This window comes from Pseudophryne corroboree, chromosome 6 (genome assembly GCF_028390025.1).
Source record: "Pseudophryne corroboree isolate aPseCor3 chromosome 6, aPseCor3.hap2, whole genome shotgun sequence".
NCBI classification, from domain to species: Eukaryota; Metazoa; Chordata; class Amphibia; order Anura; family Myobatrachidae; genus Pseudophryne; species Pseudophryne corroboree.
Window position 1 is genome coordinate 448,203,495 of NC_086449.1, and position 10,861 is coordinate 448,214,355.

At 40.6% G+C, this 10,861-nt stretch overlaps 1 protein-coding gene across 2 annotated transcripts; it reads right to left on the reverse strand.

Moving 5' to 3' along the window:
• Positions 1–5,574: 5,574 nt before the first annotated feature.
• On the reverse strand, positions 5,575–10,354 carry LOC134935357 (putative nuclease HARBI1). Of its 2 annotated transcripts, XR_010180086.1 has the most exons (5): positions 9,439–10,354; positions 8,981–9,353; positions 8,651–8,672; positions 6,808–7,344; positions 5,575–5,681 (listed from the first exon to the last, which is right to left on the reverse strand). XR_010180086.1 is itself a non-coding variant. In XM_063930468.1 (3 exons), the coding sequence occupies exons 1-3, from the start codon at positions 10,181–10,183 to the stop codon at positions 8,669–8,671; spliced, it is 1,122 nt and encodes a 373-aa protein (XP_063786538.1). In that variant the 5' UTR covers positions 10,184–10,354; the 3' UTR covers positions 8,404–8,668. The 2 variants fall into 2 exon arrangements, 1 of the variants encoding a protein (XP_063786538.1); XM_063930468.1 differs by lacking the exons at positions 5,575–5,681; positions 6,808–7,344 and having other exon boundaries at positions 8,404–8,672.
• Between the last annotated feature and the right edge of the window lie 507 nt (positions 10,355–10,861).

The window sequence follows — 10,861 nt, forward strand, 5'->3', positions numbered from 1 at the left end:
CTACATTGTAACACTGCCGTGTGCCGCCTGTCAGTGAGGACAGGAGCACACAGCTGATCAGTAGAGTGCTACAACGTGGCACTCCCTGATTGGCTGAAGAAACCCACTTAGCCAGAAGGCAAAGTGGGTTTCTGGCATTCGTGGGAAGGTGACCCATGTGCAAACATGGGTCACCTTTCAGTTCGTGGTCGGGCAACCGTTTTTTTGTTTTATTCAAGTACGTGGATTATCCCTGGATTATCCGAGGAGCCTGGACCACTGGATCTGGTGAGTAGAATTTCTTCAACAGGTACCCCTTGGATTCTACTGGAGAAGAGGACCGACCTGCGTGGGAACATAAGGTAAGTATGTATGTATGTGTGTATGTATGTAATAAAATTATACTTTCACGGTGTGTGTGTCTTGTGTTTTTTTGGGTATTTTTTTAGTGGTAGTACTACAGGTACCAGCGGGCCCGTTTTTCCGCCGCATGCTGGTACTTGTGGTTCTCCAAGTACCAGCATGCGGGGGAGGCTTGCTGGGACTTGTAGTACTGCTACTAAAAACAATATCTTTTATTTTACAACAAAGGCTATCAGCCCTCCCATCCGCAGCCCATTGGATGGGGGGGGACAGCCTCGGGCTTCACCCCTGGCCCTTGGGTGGCTGGGGGGGGGGGACCCCTTGATTGAAGGGGTTCCCACTCCCCCAGGGTACCCCGGCCAGGGGTGACTAGTTGGATTTTTGATGCCACGGCCGCAGGGCACTATATAAAAGTGACCCCCGGCTGTGGCATTATCTGTCCAGCTAGTGGAGCCCGGTGCTGGTTTTAAAAATACGGGGGACCCCTACTCTTTTTGTCCCCCGTATTTTTGGGACCAGGACCAGGCGCAGAGCCCGATGCTGGTTGCTTAAATATGGGGGAACCCCTGTCATTTTTTTCACCATATTTCTGCAACCAGGATCGGCTCAAAGAGCCCGAGGCTGGTTATGCTTAGGAGGGGGGACCCCACGCAATTTTTTTTAAAAAAATAAGCACTTTCCCACCCCTTCCCACTGATATACATGCACGGATCTCATGGATCCGTGCATGCCTATCCAATCACGAATAAAAAAAAAAGGTCTGTTTTTTTTTAGCACTTTTTTACGAGTTGTAATTTTTCACGGCAGTGTTTGTTCTTTTTTGGCTTTGCACTTCTTAGTAAATGACCGAGATTCATACTTAAACAGCCGCGTTTTGACCGATGGTGTATTCATTCGTAATTTTTTACCTGAACTTGCAAAAAATTACGAATGCCCTCATCACTGCCGTGATTAGTGTTTAGTAAATGACCGAGATTAACCGAGATGACACTTTGAAGAAAAAACGGCATCTCGGTCAAAATCGGGAGCTTAGTAAATATACCCCTGTATGTTTTATCATACTGAATAAATAAAAAGTAGAAGCAGAGAACATACTGGCATCACTGAAGAATGAATGTTATTTGCATTATTATTTGTTTTATTTATAAAGCATCAACATTCAGAGATAAGCCTTTAATCTAATTGAGCATGTTATTCTGCACACCAAAAATTATAAATGTTACATATGATAGAAAAGGACTCGATAATTACTTTACCAGAATAGGCTATTTTGTTTTCTCTCACCAAAATATAAATCACTTTGTTTGCAGTAGCACTCAGTGTATATATTTTAACTAACAAATTGTTATCTTATTTTGAAGTTATTTACAATATTGAATAAAACTATCACAAAAAAAGTTAAGCATTACATTAATAAAGGGAAGGATTCTGCACTGGATAGTAATAATTACACTGTATGGTAACGTATTAGTTATCCATCACTCTGTTGGTGGTACTCCCCATTGCCAGTGTACTCCTAGGACAGAATTAGCAAAGGCTAATAAAGAAAGTGACTCCTTTTTGGGGGCACTCTTTTTTCATATGGTATGTATGGATATGTGAAATGGTAAATATTACCTTTATTTAAATTTATACTTAAGGTGAAATAAAAACCATGTTTTAATATTTACCATTTCATATATTCATACATACCATATGAAAAAAGAGTGCGCCCCCCCCCCCCCCCCCTTCCCAAAAGGAATCACTTTCATTATTAGTCTTTGCTAATTCTGTTCTTTGAGTGTATTGCATTAGCAACCAGTTCACTAAAGTGTAGTGATTAAGCTTTCTTAATTTCTGCTGTAGTATTGTATATCTATAATTAAAATGTGTTATGCACTCCAGTCTGCGTAATGAGTATATAGTATAATCCAGTGAGAGATCACTCAGGGGTAAATGTATGATCCTCCGATATGGGGGAGAAGTGGTATCAGCATGCGTTAGGTGCATTGATACTTCTCCCCCATGTATGACTCTGGCAGTGTGTTGTGCATGACAGGGGTGCTATGTGCCTCTGTCTATATTGGCGCTGCTATTTTTTAGATAGCACACTGATATGCGGGGGTAATGTAAGAACAGACAGTGGCACTAACTGTTCTGAAGCCGCAGCTATTGATTTCAACAGTTGCAGGTGTCATTGCCCATAGTCCACAACAAGGGACAGCGCTGTCCTTGGCTGTGGTGATTGCTGGCTCCACGCTGCATGTGAGATCTTGCATGAGTAGCAAGATCTTGCCTATGGGGTGATTCAGAGTTCATCGCAGCAGCAAATTTGTTAGCAGTTGGGCAAAACCATGTGCACTGCAGGGGGGGCAGATATAACATGTGCAGAGAGAGTTAGATTTGGGTGGGTTATTTTGTTTCTGTGCAGGGTAAATACTGGCTGCTTTATTTTTACACTGCAATTTAGATTTCAGTTTGAACACACCCCACCCAAATTTATCTCACTCTGCACATGTTATATCTGCCCCCCCTCAGTGCACACGGTTTTGCCCATTTGCTAATAAATTTGGTTGCTGCCGTGATCAACTCTGAATTAGGCCCTATGTGCACTGGAGCTAGCCAGGCAGAGAGACGCATCAGCACTAAGCTGATGTGCTCTGTGCTCTAGTGGGGATCGCCAGAGGGGAGAGTTTTCACTCCCCCACTTCATCAGACAAGATGTTTAATGAGGCGAAGCAGGAAGAGTTACAGCAGCATGATCAGTTACTAAGTAAATATATGATTCTGCTACTGGGAATACACATTAATTACCGATGACTGGGATGCCGGCCGACAGTATGCTGGCAGTGGGGCAAATGCTAGTAAGCCCCTTGTGGGCTCGCTGCGCTTGACACAGGTTATATTCTCCCACTTTGGGTGTCGTGGACACCCACAGAGGGAGATAGGCCTGCGTCGACAGTAGTCTGGTGCCAGCATGTCACCACGAATCGGGTTCCCGGAGTCATATTCTGACAGCCAGGATCCTGAGTAGCAGTATGCTTACCGTTTCCTGGCTACTGTTATGGTAGAAAATAAAAAAAATAGAAAATGCTTGTGTTTATAGTCCACAGGTTTAGAGCTACGTCTTTGCTCAGCTTTCCACAGTACAATGGGCCTAATTCAGAGTTGATCGCAGCAGCAAATTTGTTAGCAGTTGGGCAAAACCATGTGCACTGCAGGGGGGGGGGGGGGCAAATATAACATGTGCAGAGAGAGTTAGATTTTGGTGGGGTGTGTTCAAACTGATATCTAAATTGCAGTGTAATAATAAAGCAGCCAGTATTTACCCTGCACAGAAACAAAATAACCCACCCAAATCTAACTCTCTCTGCAAATTTTATATCTGCCACACCTGCAGTGCACATGGTTTTGCACAATTGCTAACAAATTTGCTGCTGCGATCAACTCTGAATTACCCCCAATATAAGCTACAAAGAAGGCACCCAGTCAGTGACTTATCCTTTATTTAAAATTAAAGTGCAAAACTTTATGTACAATTAAGCCAAACCCAGAATGCTGTGTTAGCAGACTAGTTTTCAATATTGAAAATTAATAGGGAAATACTGCTTTATTTTTAATAAATAAAATGAACAACATTGGTTCTACTAAGTTATTTGAATGATTGTTTTAAAAAAATAAGGAATTGATCTGTATAGGAGATGGAAAAAAATGACGCTTTATGTGTAAACATTTATTCCCATATGATGCAAAATGGGAAATATGATGCAATAACTTTCATTGCAAGAAAATATTTGTACTTCTACTACTCACAAACAACTCCATACAGATTTCAGAACCGAAATCCTATCTCTGTTGCTTGCCATAGTCAACTGTCTCTTGGATGGCAAGTGGCTTAAACTTTCTTTGCTTGAATACACACATGCCTGAGGAAATTCAATTACATCCTGCCTACTTTGCAATCACCTATCTGATTTGGTACAAAGCAGAAAATTCAATTTTAGCTTTTAGTTTTTTTTTCTAAATGTGTTATGTTGAACCAGATGTTTTATATTAATAATCTAAAAGAGGAAACATGGATTTGTTTATATAAATGTATGTGTCATTGTAGTGATAATGTTTTTAATTATATTATAGCAATGAGAATTAATTGGCTCAATAAGACACACTGAGGAAGTCTGGCTTGGATTTCTGTGTAAATTGCTTTCTTATGTTTTTTTTCCCTATCTGTATCCTCAACACATTACATTGTGAAAAAAGATTCTACATTACTAAATAAATCTTGTAAGCAGATGCCATTATTAACAGTGTGGTTACTGTTAATTTTTCCAAGTACACTTTTTTTATTGTAGTTCATTGCAGATAACATTAGGACAGAATGGAAATACACATAATGGTAAATAGCAAACGTCTGAAACGAACTTAAAAATACCCAGACTGATGATCTTATTTACTATACATATCTATGCTGAATTTTAACAGTTTATCATGCCCTTGGTTAACCATCCACCGTACAAGGGCCCTCATTCCGAGTTGATCGCTAAGTTTTTCGGTCGCACAACATATTCGCAAAGTTGCGTTAATGTAGTAAATATGCGAACCTCCGCCCCCAACGTATTTTTGCACATTCGTACGCAGTATTACACAAAGTGGGCGTACGCCAAATGACATCGCAGTAATGCGAAACCATCGCAGCATTGCGAAATCATCGCAATAACACATACTTAATCGTAAAAATACTAAGTTTGAGTATATTTACAAAGTTTTGCGTAAAAGTGCACACTTTTAAGGTAAAACGCACAAAAATGTTTTTTTGGCCTATTAAGTGCAATGAAACCTTTCCTTTTAAAGACCACAAGCCCTTTTCAATTACGAACCCAATTAGTGTAATGATTGATAATGTTCCAAAACAATTAAGTGTGAGAATAAAAAAAAATTAACACTTTGTTGCCATAATTGGCCATCAACATGTCAAAGTGTAAAATTTTTTTTTTTTTTTTCACTTTTTTAATTTTTAAAGGTGTTGTTTGTGAATGAAGGTGTTTACATGTTTCTTAACACAATAATCTCCTTTTTTTTTTGGTAAAAATGTAACGTTAGATGTGTGTAATTTTTTCAACAAAACAAATTCTGCCTGCCAATCTGCTGATCCTTTTTTGCATTAATAAACACAACACCCGGTTAACTTTAATCAACTTTTTTATTTTTGTATTTGTTAATATTTTTTTTTTTTTACAAATCAAATAATACAAGTCAAGCAAATTTTTGCAAATGGTCCACACAATCCATCATTCCTTGCAGGTGTTGGCGCATGGTGTAAAGTATCCCTGAAAAACTTGTGGGATCTCCAACTGCAACATCTGAAATTAAGATGCAACACAAACATTAATAACTTAATTACATTACTTATTAGCCAAGCAAGGCGCAAAGCACACTTAAATGCTGGCATGTCCAAGCTGCTGGACTCCAGCTGTTGTGAAACTACATATACCAGCATGCCTTTACACAGTTTTGTGGTCAGGGAATGGCAAAGCTGTGTCAGGGCATGCTGGGATGTGTAGTTTCTCAACAGTTGGAGTGCCGCAGTTTGGACAGGCCTGCTTTAATGGCAAAGTTACTACATCCTGCCTGTTTTATGGTACAATCATTAGCAGAACACACAAGCCTGCTCAGCCTTTTTATCAGATTTTAAAGTGTTCCAGACCATGTGTTACATTTACTACTATGTGAGTTATATTTAAGATGGAACGTTGCCCATAGCAATCAAGCAAAAATATGATTATTATATTGTAGAAGTGGATCCCAATTTTTTTAGTATAATCTTATTGATTGCTATGTCCGAGATCCCATGTTAAAGATAACTACCATCTTCGTCAGTGTGACACCATGTTGGCATTCATTCCCATTTGTTGTTTTATTTGTTTTGTATTTTTAGTGGGTTGGTCCTGCATCATCACACTGCATATCCACATCTTCAGAAGGCCAACATATCATAGCATTCCCACACTCCATGAAAGCTGCCCTTACTAAATAAGTGCAAACATGTTTGACTTGAACACTTATTAATTTTGAGAATGTAACTTTCACACAAAAAAACAGTGTGTCATTAGGCTGCATAACAAAGTGAAGCATGTGATTTTTAAGTGTAAATATTCAGACTACACAGGCCCAAGTGTAAAAGGCAAACATACTAAACTCCACTCAGGTCTAACTGTTTCCCAGAAAAAGTAACACATATAAACCCTGTTCTCCTGGCAACCCTGGCTACCTAATGAGTGTCAACCTAGAGTGGACACACAAAACATTGCACACATACACACTGTACATATAATGACACTCACAAATATGTAAAGGCAACATGTACACCATGATTAAATTTTTAAATATTTTTCCAGGGTCCAAGAATTCAAACAGTACAACACTGCATGTTTTGGCATTGTAAGTGTAAGTGGGTAATCATTTTTTAAAAAATTAAAATATACTTACTTTCCACGGCAACATCCAGACTCCCGGAACGTTCGGCAGGGGCTTCCTCTGCCCATTCACTTGGTGGGGATGTTGGCTGGATGGGGGAAGGCGGCTGGATGGGGGAAGGAGGAGGGATTGGGGAAGGAGGAGGGATTGGGGAAGGAGGCTGGATGGGGGAAGGAGGCTGGATTTGGTCCGCAATTTCAGAGGGGGGGTCTGATTGAGAGGGCGAGGGGGGCGGAGAAAAAGTTAAAGCAATAGAGGGTGAGGGTGGTTCAGATTGTGATGTTGATTTTGAAGGAGAAGGGGTATGGGAAGGAGGAGAAGGGGTCCCAGAAAGAGATGGAGAGGTGTGGTGAGAAGGGGAATGTAAAGTGGAGTGGGCCAGGGAAGCTGATGGGGCCTGGGAAGATGAGGGGGACTGGGAAGCTGAGGGGGAGTGAGAAGGGGAGGGGGAGTGAGAAGGGGAGGGGGAGTGAGAAGGGGAGGGGGTGTGAGAAGGGGAGGGGGAGTGAGAAGGGGAAGGGGGTGGGGAGTTTTGCCGTTGTTGTTGTCCTAGAATGATAATATTGTTCAAATTGTTCAAACATGATAAATTACATAGTAATCAATTTGTTTTATCAATGTTCTGTTCATTGTTAAATTATTTGTTTTGTTCCAAAGAAAAGCAAACATGTTAAGATCCTCTTCATGTTGGCCACAGCAAACAAAATGAGTCTAAAATTTTACTTTGAAGCTCATTCCTTAATCTAGGCAATTGAGTCATAGTGATTGGTCTCAGCAACATCACCAGATTACTATTCAAGGCACCTTATTATATAGCCTGCACTGATCAAGTATTGTGGATTAATTTCCTGCCTGCTTCTTATTTTTTGTAAACATGCACTTGTTTGGTGTTACTTTGCTACAGTCAGTACTGTTTTACCTAACCACACACAGTGTCCTAATTTCCATAAAAGGGCATTGCAGGTTGCAATTAGCCTACCACTTACTGTAAAATGTCTGCAAATCCAAGGGGTTTACAGCAGGTATTGAGTAGGCAATTGGCCAAAAGCATGTGCAGTGCAGCGGTGGCAGATATAACATGTCCCGAGAGAGTGTGTTTTTTTTTTTAAATTTAAAATTATGGCCAGGGTAAATACATGCAGCTTTATTTTAGCCTTGCAAATTTTTGCACCTGATTTAACACACCCCAACCAAAACTTACTCTCTCTGCACATGTTACATATGCTTCCCCTGCAGTGCTCATTGTATTTAACAATTGTTACTTAAATTACGGAAGGCCAAAAATTGGAAAATAACACATTAGCACAATTTAGTGCAAAAAACTTATGTAAGGTAACTTACTTCGTGTATGCAGCGCACGGATTTGATGGCGGATCTCCGCCAACAAATCTGGAGTCCGCCTACGGAGATCACTCCACCTCCTTTCGAGCTGGATGATTGTCCGCCTGCTGCGGACTCACGTCCGCAGCAGGCGGCGGACCTCCGCGTAGGCCTCGCGCTTCACCCGATTGGGGATGAAGCGCCCAACGCGGCCTACGCGGCGGTCCATCACCGCAACCAGCACGCGGAGCTCCCGCCTGGTGAACAGTGCTGCACGCATCATGGCAATGGCGTTTTCCTTATTTGGGCATATATTTATAGTGTCTGTTAGCATGTGATTGGTCAAAAATCTATGTTGTCATTTCTATTAACTTTATTGATCTTTGCAATGCTGTGAAAAGCAGAGTGTTATTTGGCACGAGCGTAAAAACGCAATAGCAGAAGCGAAAATGTTTGGTACACAAATTTAAGCAAACAAAACACACACAGAGACACAGACTTTAGTTACAAATACTAAACATATCTGTGTACTCACCACAGTTCGTGTGATAATTCAGCTGGACAGTCACAAAGTGTGAAACATTGAGTATCATTTGTTTGTGTGTTTGGTTACATAATCAGGATTTGATGATATAAAACAAATAAGGACACTATTTAGCAACATTACAGTATTTAAATTTCAAAATAAACATTGTAAGCTTAACGTGTTTTTGTATTTTGAACCAAAAACAATTACACATTCCAACACAACAAAATCCGTACCCAATCACTTTACAAGATCATACAAATTGAAATCATGGTTTATAAAACAGAAGCATACTGTGTTGTATTATTTTGGCAAATATAAAATATATAAACACTATACCTGAAATATTCTGCTACAATTCTTGCCCTCACTTGGCTCCCCCTCCGTGTCACACTCCCCCCACCGAAGCGTGGCACAACCCCTGGCTCCTCATCAGGCAATTCCTCTGCCTGAGGAAGCTCTACACTACTCCTTACCGCGATATTATGGAGTATTGCGCACAGGACCACTATTTTACTTGCCATCTCCGGCGAATACATGATGTCGCCACCAGTGCGGTGGAGAACACGAAACCGCCCTTTCAGGACACCAATTGTGCGCTCCACCAGCTGCCTAGTGGCAGTAAGCGCGGAGTTAAATGCCATCTGTGGTCCTGGCCTGGGATTACGGTAAGGAGTCATGAGCCAGGGGGTGCAAGGATATCCACGGTCTCCTGTTGGAATAAAAGCAAAAATGTAGATATAAAAAATTTATTTTTTATTTTTTTTTTAATCAAAAAAATTTGAGCAACAACTCACCCAATAACCACATGTCTGGTCGTTGACTTGATCTTAATCTCTGCCATATCCCTGATTGTCTAATGACATACGCATCATGGGAACTTCCAGTAAACTTTGCGTTCAGGGAAAGGATCTGGAGGGATGGCCCACAAACAACCATTACATTCAGAGAATGAAACAGTTTCCTGTTTCTAAAAATTTCTTCATTATGTTTTGGTGGCTGAATAGCTACATGTGTGCCATCCACAACCCCAATAACATGTGGGAAGCGACTACCACCTTCCGCAAATTGCCGCTTCACCACATCTAGGGCACCAACATCCAAAGGCATAGCAATAAATTGCTTAACACGCTTGAGGAAAGCCTGGCAGACACGTCGCAGGACCTTACTGAACTGGCCCTGCGACATGCCAACCAGGTCTCCAACCACATGCTGGAATGATCCTGTGGCCAAAAAATGTAACACTGCAAGGAATTGTGTCAATGGTGGTATTGCTGTAGGATACCGAATTTCAGACTCCAGATCACTCTCTATTATGGAGAGAGTGTCTAGGATTAGATGTGGTGGCAGCCGGTATCTACGCACCACCACATCATCTGGCATCCCAAAAAGTCTGACACGGGTTCTGAAAATTGGTGGCCTAGCACGCCTCCGTTGCCTTGGTTGATGAGGAGCCGGCTGTGGTTGTGGGGCTGGCGGTTGGGGTGGGAGTGCTGGCGTGGGTTGGGGAGGTAGGGCTTCTGCCGCAATATGTATTGACATCACACACTTTTTGGAGAGAATGTTAAGAAATGTAAAAAAAAAATAATTCAAAGTTTTCCAAAATTTTACACAATAACTGTTTTTACAATTGTGGTGTCAACTTACTGCAGGAGCGTACATTTTTTCTGTGTTGAATTCATGTCCAAAATGCAAAAATAAAAAGCAAATAAAACTAAATTTAATATTTGGATATAAAAAACATATATTAATGCAAAAAAACTTTATTAAAAAAAATTCCCCAAAAAATAAGAAATTTAGTACCTAGTCCAGGAAAGACAAACACTACTTTGCAGATCAATCCTGGAAAACCCAAACACTTTGTTTAGCAAACTTTAAAAAACAAATAAAAAAAAAAATTAACAAACACAAACAAGCACCAACACAGGCCAAGGACACTTACCTGCTCCTAAAGAAATAAAGTCTTGTTTTTGTGGACCACACCCAAAAATGAATACAAAATTGGTTTTTCTCACCAAAAAATAAACTCCTACAAGAGAACACAAATGACAGTCAAAAACAGCATACAGACACTTCCAACAAACAAGCTCCAACACAGGCCAAGGACACTTACCTGCTCCTAAAGAAATAAAGTCTTGTTTTTGTGGACCACACCCAAAAATGAATACAAAATTGGTTTTTCTCACCAAAAAATAAACTCCTACAAGAGAACACAAATGA